This window comes from Rhinoraja longicauda, chromosome 11, assembly GCF_053455715.1.
Source record: "Rhinoraja longicauda isolate Sanriku21f chromosome 11, sRhiLon1.1, whole genome shotgun sequence".
Classification (NCBI taxonomy): Eukaryota; Metazoa; Chordata; class Chondrichthyes; order Rajiformes; family Arhynchobatidae; genus Rhinoraja; species Rhinoraja longicauda.
In genome coordinates, this window is record NC_135963.1 from 41,044,711 (window position 1) to 41,059,074 (window position 14,364).

At 39.3% G+C, this 14,364-nt stretch overlaps 1 protein-coding gene across 1 annotated transcript in view; it reads right to left on the minus strand.

Annotated features, from left to right (window-relative positions):
* Nucleotides 1–4,202, minus strand: part of LOC144597978 (uncharacterized) — a 44,052-nt gene extending 39,850 nt beyond the window's left edge. Inside the window, exons 1-2 of the mRNA XM_078407844.1 lie at nt 3,158–4,202; nt 92–164 (exon numbers count right to left, since the gene is read on the minus strand). Coding sequence (XP_078263970.1) covers nt 92–164; nt 3,158–4,202 — 1,118 coding nt within the window. The remainder of the gene's footprint in view (nt 1–91; nt 165–3,157) is intronic.
* Between the last annotated feature and the right edge of the window lie 10,162 nt (nt 4,203–14,364).

The window sequence follows — 14,364 nt, forward strand, 5'->3', positions numbered from 1 at the left end:
CAAAGAATTTGCCATCTGGCAGAGCAGAGAGTGACGCAGCCACGATTCATTGTAGAACTCAAGGACAGGTCAAAAGCAACATATGTCTCACCTCATACCACGATCAGATTGCTGTAGTGAAATCTCTGAATCCCAGTCACTGTCATTTTCATTTATCCCACAACCTAGGAAAACCATACGTACATGTAAAAAAATATTCAAATTTGTGGCTTGGACCGATTATTTTAGCACCATTTAAAGACAATACAAGATAGTTCTAGAAATAGCAAGAGGGTGGATAAAATACTTAAAAGAGGACAATTTCATACTGAGAGTAATTGGAAGAATGGAACAGCAATTATTGAGATTTGAAGTTTCTTTAAATGCAGAAATCAATCCATGCACAAAACTGCAGGCCCCGTGTCACTAATACTCTGGGTAACTAAAGCAAAAATTCCTTCCATTTCTCAACAATTTCCCCCAGAAATAAACAATGACATTCTGTTAACTTTCTGAATTATTTGTTATCATATTCTGCCACTGGTTTTATTCTGCAGTTAAATACTGTGCTGCATGCAAAACATGTGCTACTAGATTGTATTTACTGTAAGGAGTAGGCTAAAGCGAGTTATAATTTGACCAAATCAATATCCATATTAACTGGAATAATCATGATAGAAAATGGAAAGGTAATGATTCGGGTCAAATTGTTGAATTTGATATTGAGTGCAGAAGGCTACAACATGCCTCGATAGGAGGTGGGGTGCTCGGTATAATAGTTCAAGAGGGCACGAAGAGATCAGTGAAAGAGGAGGATGGAGAATTAAACTTAGTAGAGTTGTGGACACAGCCCATGTACATGACACAAACCAGCCTCCCCCTCCACTGACTATCTACATTTCATTCTGCCTCGGGAAAGCAGCTAACATAATCAAGGACATGGCATTCCCTCTTCCCCTGCATCTGCCATTGAGAAGAAGGTACAAAAACGTGATAGCATGTATCATGAGATTCAAAGACAGCTTGTCCTCCTCTACCTTCTTTATCTGACATTTTTTTGTCTCCATTTCACCTCCAGCCCTTGTTACTAAGTCCACCCATCTGGCAACCAGCCCTCCTCACCTGTATTCACCTATCATTTGCTAGTTTTTGTTCGATCCTTTCCCTTCAACTTTACCATTTTTCTCTCCTCTATTCAATCATTCTGAAGTAGGGTCCTGATCTGAAACGTTATCGAGCCTTTTCCTTCCACAGATGTTGCTTGGCCTGCTGAACTCTTCCAGCACTATGTATTTTGCTCAAGATTCCAGCATCTGCAGTCTCTTGTGTCAATACCAATTGCATTGATGACCCGACAGATTGGTTTTGTTTCTTATTTGATGTTTCCTGCATTTTTATCAATTTATCATATGCAGACACATATTCTTTGTGTCACTTATATAATGTCTTTCGTATCCCCTTAACAATATATCAAAGCACATTGCCGCTACAGAAGTACTGAATTGTGGTAACTTTCGTAGTGCATGAAATACAAAAGCCAATTTGGTAAACTCTTACAAGCAACAATGTCTTAATATTCAGATAATGTTTTTAGAAATGTTAATTGGGGGTAAATATTGGCCACAAAATGCATCTTAAAATAGTGAGATTTTTAATGTCCACTTCACCAAGCAGTTTTTTTGTTGCTAAAAGCTAGTTTTTGTTAATGCTTGTATAAACCAATCACAGTTCCCCTAGTTGGCAACAGTTATGTAGGCAGTAAGGAGAGTAAGGAGCCAGGCAAAATAAAAGAGCAAAACAAAAAAAATATGGTGACTGACACCCCTGTCTGCCATTAAGTGAAAACTACCACCACTAAGATTGTTGCATATAGCTGAGCCAAGGACAAGTTAAGTTTCATATATAAGATACATTTAGGGAAAGAAAAAGAAATGAAGTAAATGTGAGCATTTAACTGAGGTAGAGGGGATACGTTGTGCTTTGGAACTGTTTCAGCTGAATACACAAAGAGGAAAGGAGGATCCAATGATATGTTTACCAAATAAGACCTTCCCACACAGACCATTAAATGTAAAGAATGCCATATCTCTTTAACATGGATGAAGAGTCTTTGACCTGAAATGTCTACAAATACCTGATCTGATGATTGTTTCCAGTGCTTTCTATTTTTAGCACAGAGATATTGTTCTATTTATGGTAGCACCTGAGTCCAATTACAACCCCAAGGTTGAGAAAAACAAATGACATAATGGAAAGGGAACCTATAATCAGACTATGGACAGAGCAAATGGAATTTGTTTAATGATTTATAGAAGAGTTCACCAGCCTTCAAAGTATATGGTGCAGAGGAGATTTGCCTGAAAGTATTTCTCCATGTTTTAGGCCCTGCATCGGGACTCATGGAATAACTTTTTCACGCCTTGACTCTGTCCTGTTTCATCTTATCCAGTCCCTTTCAACCGACATCTTGGACATTTCTCATGCCCTCCACAATTTTTGACAACTTCCAGTTCCCTTGCCTCTACCACCTCAACTTCACTTTAGACATCCAGTCTTTATATACCTCCATCCCCTCTCATGAATGACTTAGGGCCCCTGCTTACTTCTGGAACAAAGGCTCAATTAGTTCCCTCGTCCTGATTAAGGATCTCCACCTAATAAGCTGACTATTCCTTTGGCATCACAGATACAGCTTGATCCCCCGAGTTCCTCCAGCAGTTTGATGTTTAGCACCCTGAAGTAAAGAGTTTCCGTCACAGTGTGAAAGGTGGCACTGTGGCGCAACTAGTAGAGCGGTTGCATCGCAGCGCCCGAAGCTGGGGTTTAATCCTGAGCTTGGGTGCTGCCTGTATGGAGTTTGCACGTTTCCCTGCGATCGCACAGTTTCCTCTGGGTGCTCCTGTTTCCTTCCACAACCCTAAGATGTGTGGATGTGTAGATTGATTGGTGTCTATAAATTGCCCCCAGTATATAGGGAATGGGTGCGAAAGCGGAATAACATTGAACTAGTGTGAACAGATGATCAATGGGCAGCGCAGACTCGGTGGGCTGAATGGCCTGTTTCCATGCTGTATCTTTCAATTAAGTAGGGAATCCCCCATGATAATGATTTGTACAAAAGATGTAGAAACACAGTGAAAATGCTGTCCAATACAAAAGAATCTATGTAAAGATTTACCTTGCTTGATATATTTGTTCCTAGGGAACCTATCGTCCAGAGGGGTAGATGCAAATTGGTAGCTGGATGGTGCAAGCCTCTCCAGAGGCAGGTTTTCAATACCAATTCCAGGTCCACGCTTGGGATGCAAAGATGTCAGCATTCGTTTGAGATTGGTACGATTTTGTTCTACTCTTTCTGTCAGAGACAACAAGCTGGCACTACTGCTGACACTCTCCCAACTGTCCGTTCTCCAAAGGCCCCCCAGATGACCAAGCTTGCGTGTATTTTCCATAGTCCACTCTCCTCTCCTGAGTGCAGAACCGCCTAAACCATCGACTTTTGAAAAGTTCTCTAACACGCTCTTTTGTTCAGAGTCATATCTGCAGTGAACGTTGGAAATCTCTGATTCGTTAATATTCCAATTTTCCTCTGGGAGAATCTCATCCTTAAATTTCTCTGCACTAACAACTGATTGTATATTTTCCATTCCAAGTACTTTCCAGAATCCTTTTGGAGGACTCCAGTTCTTTGTATTGCATTTTTCAGAAGGATTCTCCCCATTTAGCAAGGAAGAATTTTCCAAGTTGACTGTTTCTGTTACCCTTCTTAATATATCCTGTTTGATGCATTCACCTAAGGATTCCCTGCCTTCATTGTACTCGCCCTGCTCACAGCTAAGAATGCTGTCTGTTAAGTAAGTGCGCTTACATAAACCAGGGCCTACTTCTTCTTCATGGTGTTTGTCCCCATGGCCATCTCCTGAAAGAATGCAGATTCTTGGTTTGCTCTGCTCTGGGCAGTTTCTATTCTCAGGCAGTTGGCCTGCATCTTTTTCTGATGGCCTATTACCTTTCAGGACCTGTAGCTTGTTCTGGGGGACAGTGGTATTTGGATTTGGTATCCACTGACAGATTCTGGGGTACTTTTTGGAGAGTGCAGAATATACATTTCTGTCTGATATGCTAGCTGAATTTGTTGCATCCTTTTCTTTGTAGGGAACAGCACCAACATTACAATGATGGCTATGAGACTTTGAAAGCTGCCCATCACCACTTCCTGCCATGTTGACATTGCACAGTCACTTCTCATCAAATGTACCTGAAAAAGATGAGGAAACATGTTAGAGATAGGAAGTGAAATTCTCTAATTGTTTAAACATTTCATTCAGTATCCAGAACAGTGAACCTGCACTTAAATGCGTTAAACATAACTAATCCATACAAATCATTATTTCAGCTCATATGGACAGGTAGTCAAAGGAGGTAATGGAAATTGATGATACTAATTCATTCAAATACAAGTTTGAAAGATTAATTGGTACCATGAATTCATATGTTCAGACAGTGTATAGGATACTAATGAGACTGCACCTGGAATATTGTGTGCAGTTCTGGTCACCATACCAGATATGATTAAGCAGGAGAGGGTGCCAAAAATATTCACAAGGTTGCAGCTTGGGTTTGCTGGCTTGAGTTATTAGGACAAATCCAATAGGTAGGACTGTTTTTTTTGTGGAGTGAAGGAGGCTGAGGGGTGGCCTTAGAGAGTTCTGAAAAAGTATAAATGGGATAGATAAGGTGGGAGAATCAGTCTTTTTCTGAGGGAAGGAATGTTTAAAACTAGAGGGCATAGGTTTAAGGTGAGAAGAGAGATATTTAAAGGAGACCAGAAAGGCATGCTTTATACACACAGAGTAGTGGGTATATGGATGAGCTGCATGAAGAAATGGTAGAGATGGGTATAATAACAATTTCAAAAGACATGTAGACAGGTTCATGGATAGATAACGTTGAGAGAAATATGGGCCAAATGCAGGCAAATAAGTCTCCTTCAGGAAGGCACGTAAGTTGGCATGAATAAGTTGGGACCAAGGGCCTGTTTCCACTGTACAACTGTACAATTTGTACAATTGTGCTGTACAACTCGACCATTTTATGGTGTGCTATATATTATGGTGAAATGTATGCTAATATGTTAATGGTATTATTGTGAAAATTCTTAACTATAATATTCATATATTGAGAAATACATGTACTTTCCTTTCACAACAATCTGTTCCCATTTTTTGTTGATGACAAACTTTATCTGGTCATTAGGTGAGGCAGATGGTATGACTCTCTATTGACATGATGATCTGCACAGGTCATAGCGTTTTCACATTCAAACTTAACAATTTTCCAAAGGATCAGATTTCAATCAGGGTCCATTAAATGAATGCTGCAGTAAAATCATGTTCATATTACTGATGTGGATCTTCCTGGAGATGGTAATATCCAGGAGTTGGTTGGACCAGCTAAATGCTAATTGTCAATTTTCCAGTATTTACTGCTGAGGCTCTGACATGAAGAGACTGCAGGTGAAGAGCGGCTTTTGTACCAGTGATGTACCAGTTATAAGTACAGTAGTTTCAGAGGTTATGTTCTTCATAAGGCAATTCTGAGATCAGGAGTACAAATCCCACTGCATCTGCACATTTGAATATAGTACCAAGTAGTGAATGTGAAGTTGTAAGACTGTCATAAAACCCCAATTGAATAACTGATTTCTACAATGGGTCTGGCTTCAAAAACAATCCAATCTACCACCTCTTAACTATCGCCTGAAGTGGCTTAGGCAGAAGATCTACCACCCATCTTCTTAGGGCATCAAGATAATAAATATCAGAAAACAGTGGTGAAAACCACAGTCCAAGAATTAATACAATTCAATATCAAAATCAATTCCTCAAAATTGATCCCTGTTAAAGGCATGCCAAAGGATTGTTGTATAGCATTCGAATGACCATTTTAGTCATGTTCCTGCCACTGCAAATTTTATATATTACAGAACTAGGGAAGGTATAGGGTTGGGAAGGGCATAGGGGAGCAGTGGGAAGAGCTGAGGTAAAATAAGTTCTGGGCCCTAATCCAAGCCTAGGATCTGCAGAGGTGGGAGCAGGGTGTATGCCTGGAGATTAAAGCTTTGACAAGGGAATTCTGGAGATCAGGGCACTGGTGTGGAGATCTGGAACTCAGGAAGCCATATAGAAGGTTGGAGATGGGTCGTCTTTGGGAGGCTGTGGGGTATGGGTACCTTGGTGGGCTGAAACATTCACAGGGAAGCTCCCAATACATAGTCCCCTGCTGCCTCAATGGAAATTTGCTTTTTCCAGGAATGTCCAACAATGGAACCCAAGACACGAAGTGCTGGAGGAACTCAGACTGAAGAAGGATGTTGACCAGAAACATCATCTGTTCATACCCTCCAGGCTGCCTGACCTGCTGAGTTCCTCCAGCACTTTGTTTTTTTTTTTTTAAATGTTTATAAAATTTTTAATTTTTTAAAGCATATGTACAAATAATAATAAACGACAAACTGGTTATAGAATTCTTACATAGCTTCAATTTTTAATTTTTTTAAGAAAAAATAAAGATGAAAAGAGACTGAAAAAAAAGACTATAAACTAATAGAGAGAAAGCAAAGAAAAAAGAGAATTACAAATATAAAGATTATGGGGATAGAACCGGGAGTTAATGAGTATAGTTGTACATCCAACCCTAAACTCAAGTTTTAACTTTAGTTTTAAATTTTAGTTTTGTGACAAACCCATTTACTTTTTTTAAAATTCAATAAATGGAGACCATATTTTTAAAAATAGATTTGGTTTGTCAATTAAGGCAAACCTTATTTTTTCCAAATGCAAGGTCTCGGTCATTTCCGTAATCCATATTTTAATTGTGGGGGTTACTGTTTTTTTCCAAAATTTAAGTATTAATTTTTTCGCAGTTATTAAACTGTAGTCAAGAAAGCTTCTCTGACTTAGCGTAAAGTTTGTAATGTGTTCTGATAATCCTAAAATTATTAATTTTGGATCTAAATCCAGTTGGTCATCGATAACTTTGGAAATGATTTTTAAAATATCGATCCAAAAATTTTGCATATTTGTACAAGTCACAAAAGTGTGAGTTAAATTGGCTTCTTGAAATTGACATTTATCACAAATAGGGGAGATACTTGGGAAGATCCTGTTTAATTTTGTCTTCGAATAATGTAGTCTGTGTAATATTTTAAATTGTATTAATGAGTGTCTAGTGTTTAACGAGCATTGATGTATGTGTTGTAAACTTTCGTCCCATATGTCTTGCGTTATGGGTTGAGCCAATTCGTCCTCCCATGCTCGTCTATATGATTCTGATGACGGAATGTCGGTATCTAAAAGAGTATTATAAATATAAGATATTAATTTATTTGTATTGTAGTGACGGTTCAAGCATTCATCAAGAATTCCTGGGCCTCTAAATCTAAATTCTTGCGTATGTGATTTTACATAATCTCTGAGTTGTAAATATCTAAAAAAATTATTAGCATGTAATCCATACTTCTGTTGTAATTCCTGAAAAGAGAGAAAAGTTCCCTTATGATAGAGGTCTCCCACCATTTTAATTCCATAGCTTTTCCATTGAATGAATCCTATATCTGAGACAGACGGTTTGAAAGAAAGGTTATTTGCAATGGGTAGGAAGAAAGATAAATTACTCAATTTTAAAGTGAGTTTTAATTGTTTCCAAATACGGATAACACTATGTATAATCGGGTTTCCTCCATATGTTTTTTAATTCAAAGTTATTGGGGCGAATAAGATCGCACCAATGTCAAATGGTAAGCAATCCTCCTTCTCCAACTTTAACCAATCTGGTTGCCGATCAATGTCGTCCAGCCAGAAGGTTATATTTTTAATATTAACCGTCCAGTAATAAAATAGGAAGTTTGGTAAAGCGAATCCTTCATTAGTTTTAGACTTGCATAAATGTCTTTTATTTATTCTATGGGTCTTATAATCCCAAATAAAATTAGTAATAATTGAATCAATTTTTTTGAAAAAAATTGCTTGAAATAGGTATAGTAGCTGTGGGAGGTAGATCATCTTTATAGCATTAATTCGACCAGCTAGTGAAATGGGGAGTGTTTTCCAAAATTGGATATTTCTATGTAATTTAGTAACTAAAGAAGGGAAATTTGATTTAAATAAAGAAGTATATTTCCTAGTCACGTAGATTCCAAGGTATTTGAACTTTTCATAGGCAATTTTAAAAGGGAATTGTTGAAGTATAGCCGGATTTTGTTCCGTAATTGGCATAATTTCGCTTTTGTACCAATTAATTCTATATCCGGAGAATGAGCCAAATTGAGTTATGAGATTTAGTAAATTCGGAATGCTAATTTCAGGGTTTGTGATGTATAATAGTACATCATCCGCATATAAGGAAATGTTGTTAATTGTATGTTTAGTGTTTCGCCGTGAATGTCTGGGTGTGATCTGACACTTTGTATTTTGCTCAAAATTCCAACATCTGCAGTTCCTTGTGGCTCCTGGAAATCAAGTATTGGCATTAAGACAAGTCAAAACCCAAGGTGTCCAATTAAACGTCTAGAATGGCTAGATTTGGCAAGAAATGATAAGCATTGCTTTCCACACTGGAAATAACAGTTGTTTAAGATCGTACTGCCAAAATGTAAAATTTTGCATCTAAATTTTGCATCTAAAAGTTGGGTGAAGTATACATAATACAAATGAATGGGGATTTGGTCCTTGATTATATGCTGCTGATATTTAGTCAGCTTGTATGGTGCCAAATACGTAATTTCCTGACATCTAGAGCCAGATAGCCTGATGACTGAAGTTTCCAAGAAAACAAAATAAAGCTGACTGATTCAGTGGCTAGGCTGCATAATTTAAGCAATCCAGAAATTCTGTTACATAGAAATATAGAAACTAGTCGCCATAGGAGGCCATTTGACCCTTCGAGCCAACACTGCCATTCATTGTGATCATGGCTGATCATCCATAATCAGCAACCTGTGTCTGTCTTCTCCCCATATCCCTTGATTCCACTAGCCCCTTGAGCTCTATTTAATACTCTTTTAAATTCATCCAGTGAATTAGCCTCCACTGCCTTCTGTGGCAGAGAATTTCACAAATTCTCAACTCTCTGGGTGAAAAAGTTTCTTCTTACCTCAGTTTTAAATGGTCTCCCCTTTATTCTTAGACTATGGCCCCTGGTTCTGGACTCCCCCAACATTGGGAAAATTTTTCCTGCATCTAGCTTGTCCAGTCCTTTTATAATTTTATACGTCTCTGTAAGATCCCCTCCCATCCTTCTAAACTCCAGTGAATATAAGCCCAGTCTTTCCAATCTTTCCTCATATGACAGTCCCGCCATCCCAGGGATTAACCTCGTGAACCTACGCTGCACTGCCTCAAGAGTCCTTCCTCAAATTAGGAGACCAAAACTGCAGACAATACTCCAGATGTGGTCTCACCAGGGCCCTATGCAACTGCAGAAGGACCTCTTTGCTCCTATACTCATATCCTCTCATGATGGCCAACATGCCATTAGCTTTCTTCACTGCCTGCTGTATCTGCACGCTAACTTTCAGTGACTGGTGTACAAGGACATCCAGGTCTCCTTACACTTCCCCTATACCTAATCTGACACTATTGAGATAATAATCTTGTTAATGTTTTACGAAGAAAATTGCAATACAACAGTGGTATGATATAATAATTTCCTGCACAAAGGACTGAAGAAATTTTGATAATGGTGACACATGCTCTGTTTTTGCCACAACATCTGTGTACTTTCATGAACATGGGCTTTCCACCCCCATGTGGAAGTGCATGTAAAATGTATCCTGACCACCATGACATTACTGTATATTTTAAAAGATCTTTGTGTTATCAGAATATGTTATATAAATCTTTGCATTAACTTTTAATAAACGCAAATGATATAATATTCTAATATGTTTAGTCCTGAATGAGTGTAAATATATTTTAAGCTTAATCTGGATTTGGTGTTGGTATATGACCAGCCTCTGTGGCATCAGATATAACATATAGGCCAAACATTGATATTAAGCCTCTTTTACGGCTTCATTGGAATTCTCCAGGAGATAGCCTGACCCAAAGTCAGATCAGTCCATATCCCAACCCCAAAATCTTCCCACCAAACTCTTTTGTCCAAAAATTTCAAATTTAAAAATAAATTCCCCTTTCTTCCCGGACAAACTCCAAACTGCCAAAGACCCTCACTTCAAACCTTGTGACTCTGGTCCCTTGGCTTCTCTGCCTGATGCACACTTCCTCCGCTGCTGCATCCCCTGCCTTCCTTCATTTGTCAGCACTTGATCCGTGGCCTTGGCAATTCAACCGCCCACTCTGATGTTTCTTAAATGTTGTGAAAGTACCTACCTCCACTACCATCTAAAGTAGCGTATTGCAGTCTCAAGCAGTGCGTGTGGCATCAGGTGCTGAAAATTTCCTTATGGTTGGTAACATCTGTTTGCCAGCAAATTAGTTATTACTTACCTCAACTCACAAGCTGCAGACGTGGGCCTCATAAATGTAATTCCAAACAATTAAGTATCTGTTTCCATTTTATGTCTGTGGAACACACCCCAATCTTCAGTTCACAGAGATGGTCATCTTTCTTTCACTAACTTTTGCCAAGAACTTTTGTTCAAAACTTTTCTTCCAGTTACTGCAGCCATTCCACTGCAGTCATTCCACTTGATAAAGTGGCTGTTCAAACTGCATACCAGTGCACCCAACCAATACCCAAAGGGAGAAAACTACTGACTATAAAAGGCAAAAATGTGTGTAAATCTAACTGGTCTCCATGACGACAGGCAAACTGTCAAGAGCAGATGAATGCAGGCGACTATCGTAAGCTGCCAGTTAATATCCAGGAACATATGAGGTTCAGTTTAAGGAGTGGTGCTGGTGTAATTCTACACCTGAAGACTGAGTTTGTTACTGGGGAAAACCTTTAAAAAAGTTTATATCCTCCTATGGATCAGTTATTTCTTATCTAACAAGCACATCGGTTTTTCAAGTTCATGTTTTGAAAGAGATCAGTTTCTTCTCTATTTTTGCCTTTCTTGTTAAAGTATGTTCAATCTGAGAACGGCCAAGAAACACCCGTAGGCAAAAACCTTAAGAAAAAAAGAGTGTAATTACTAAAATAATGTGTTTTTAAACTATTCTTTTCTTTTCTACTGCTTTTTAATGATACAAAAAATGGATTCAGATCATAAAGCTGTTTGATCTGATAGGATGATTACATGTCACATGATGAAAAATTCATGTAGGTGACTAACTCGAGATGGTAACCATAGCAGTTAACAGCTTGCAAGTGCACTTTTTAATGTTAGCAAAGAAAAATACCTGAAAGAAACCTGATATTCTGACAAAATTATGGAGATATTCAAGGCAGATTGTCGAGGGAGAAAACCAGTGTTAATGTTTCAGGTTGATGAATTGGGAATAGTTACAGATATATCGTTTTTAGGTTGCAGAGAAAAGAGGTGTGGATACAAGAGAGAAACAAAGGAAAATGTTGAGACAGTGGAGAAGGGTGCACCCTGTACACCACCCCAAAAAATAATTTCCAGAACCAGCTGTGCACATGTCTGTAACTCTAGGAAGGAAGTTAGGATGGGATGCAGCATTATTACGTTTTATTTCTCCAAGCAGGATCTCAGAGTCCGTCACTCCACAGTTTGCTGAATATGCCAGTTTGTTAGATAGTATGTGCTTGATATAGCTGCAGCTAGGATACAAATCAGGATACAAGTGTGTCAACTCCGAGAACAGTTCTGTTCTCAAGAATTCTGAAGACGGTTGCAAAAGGGCAATCTACATGAGAAAGATGCTGTATTTGTCTAAGGAGAAGCTATGTGCATGGTCAGCTTATCAGTGAGGAACTGAGAGCCATGAGGGAGCCCTTCTCTAAAATATATAGGTCCAGAGAAACCTTGAGCTAATCTGATCATCTGGGAAGTGCTGAGTATTTCAGATCTGTCGGTCATAGTCCTGGGTATGGTGCAGTGGCTGATGACAGAGCTTTCCGCCTCCAGAGCAGCACAGGTGGAGGCCATTCGAATTATGCATGCAGCGGTGAAACTCAGTCCGCTGGCAATATTTTATACCAGCCTGCTGCCACCATGACATTAAATTCAACTCATAACATGTGCTTTGAGGTAATTAAAGTGGCGATGCAATGTTGTCTCTGTGAAATTACAGGCCTCTGTGAAGAAAGAACCCTTCTCAAGCCTACAAATGGTGCTTGCACACCATCCTTTCCTTTGCCAGCTGGTCCAGATTCCTGCCGCTCATGCAGATGTGGCACTGTCCCTGCTAAGACAGTCTAAGACGACTGCTCACATGAGCCCTGCAGGCCATCTGCAGCCTCCTTCATCGCAAAGACCAGACTTCCAGCAATGATTGCTGCACATCAAAGCCCATAGCAGAAACCGGTCAAGCAAAGGCAGCACCAGGACGAAGAATCAATACATTCACTGTAGAAAGTGTATGCTTTGTTACCTGAAATGTCAATTGTTTAATTATATTCATCTATTTGTTCGATAAACTGATTTATTCACAAAATGCTGGAGTAACTCAGCAGGTCAGGCAGCATCTCGGGAGAGAAGGAATGGGTGACGTTTCGGGTCGAGACCCTTCTTCAGACTGATGTCGGGGGTGGGACAAAGGAAGGATATAGGTGGAGACAGGAAGATAGAGGGAGATCTGGGAAGGAGGAGGGGAAGGGAGGGACAGAGGAGCTATCTGAAGTTGGAGAAGTTGACGTTCAGATAGCTCCTCTGTCCCTCCCTTCCCCTCCTCCTTCCCAGATCTCCCTCTATCTTCCTGTCTCCACCTATATCCTTCCTTTGTCCCACCCCCGACATCAGTCTGAAGAAGGGTCTCGACCCGAAACGTCACCCATTCCTTCTCTCCCGAGATGCTGCCTGACCTGCTGAGTTACTCCAACATTTTGTGAATAAATCGATTTGTACCAGCATCTGCAGTTATTTTCTTATACTTTTGGTATAAACTTCTTGCTTTCAGCTTTGACAGCTTATGCTGCAGTGGTCCCAAAAGGTAATCATCAAAGTGGTTGTGGAATAACTGCATGCAGAATTCATTACCTTTTATTTGACCTTGGCATTGTTGATAATGTGAATTGCTGTGATAATGAAAAAATCAACATGATTTTGTTGATAAGTTCCCTTTCACACTTAGAGTAACTCTTGAGCAGAAGGAAAAGTTATCCATTCCTTCTCTCCAGAGATGCTGCCTGTCCCGCAGTTACTCCAGCATTTTGTGTCTATCTATGAGAAGTTACATCAGCTGATATAAGTTATGCCTCAGTATAGATAAGCCGGCGCCACATAGGAAAGAAATTAATTTATTGTAACAGCAGAAATCCCCCTTTATGGCATCTCATGTATTTACTTATCTTCCTTCTTTAAAGTGGCTAAGGATGGACGATTTTTATGTGATGGTTCCTGATCTTACGTAAAGCTTTAACTTTCTGGAGCACAAGGGCACTCAGTACAGACATGGAATATATGACAAACTGAAATGAAACAGCAAGTCGCTTGTTGTCGTGTTTAGAGATGTTGAAATTGATGATTGACCTTGGTTTTCTTCTCAGATCCCCATTATGAGAAAAGCTAGACATTAACAAACTTAATGAGTACCACTGGCTGAGACCACTGGATACAGCAAAGACTTTGAGACCAGAGAGCATCCTAGCTGTAGTTTTTAAAACTCCATAACAAGTCTCTAGATGAGCTGTTTTAATACAGCTACAACACTAACATATATCTGAGCATATGAAAAAGTTACATGTATGTCCAGTCTACAAAAACAGCTCAAATCTAATCCACTAGTAACCACCCAATCTGTTCATTCACTGTCATCATCAAAATGATTGAGATGCTACCGTGCGCATTTATTCACTGATAAATTACCCACTGATGCCCTGTTTGGATTTCACCAGGACCATTTGGCTCTGAACCTTATCTCAGCTTTGGGTGAAATATGGACCAAAATGCTGAATTCCATAGGTGAGGTGACATCAATTGACTTTGACATCAAAGCCGCATTTGAGCAAATGTTGCACTAAGGACCCCTGAGAAAACTGAAGTAAATGCGCATTAGAGGAACAACACTAATGGGTGGAGTCACACCTTCCAAAAAGGTTTTTTGAGGTCAACCATCTCAGCTCCAGGACAACACTGTGCGGGTTCATCTGGGTGGTGTCCATGGATAAACTATCTTCAGCTGCTTTATCAATGACTTTCTTTCCATTACAGTTACATTACTGGCATATATATATATAATTTACCACATGAAAAATTCCCAATATGTCCACACCACAAAACAGGACAAATATAAT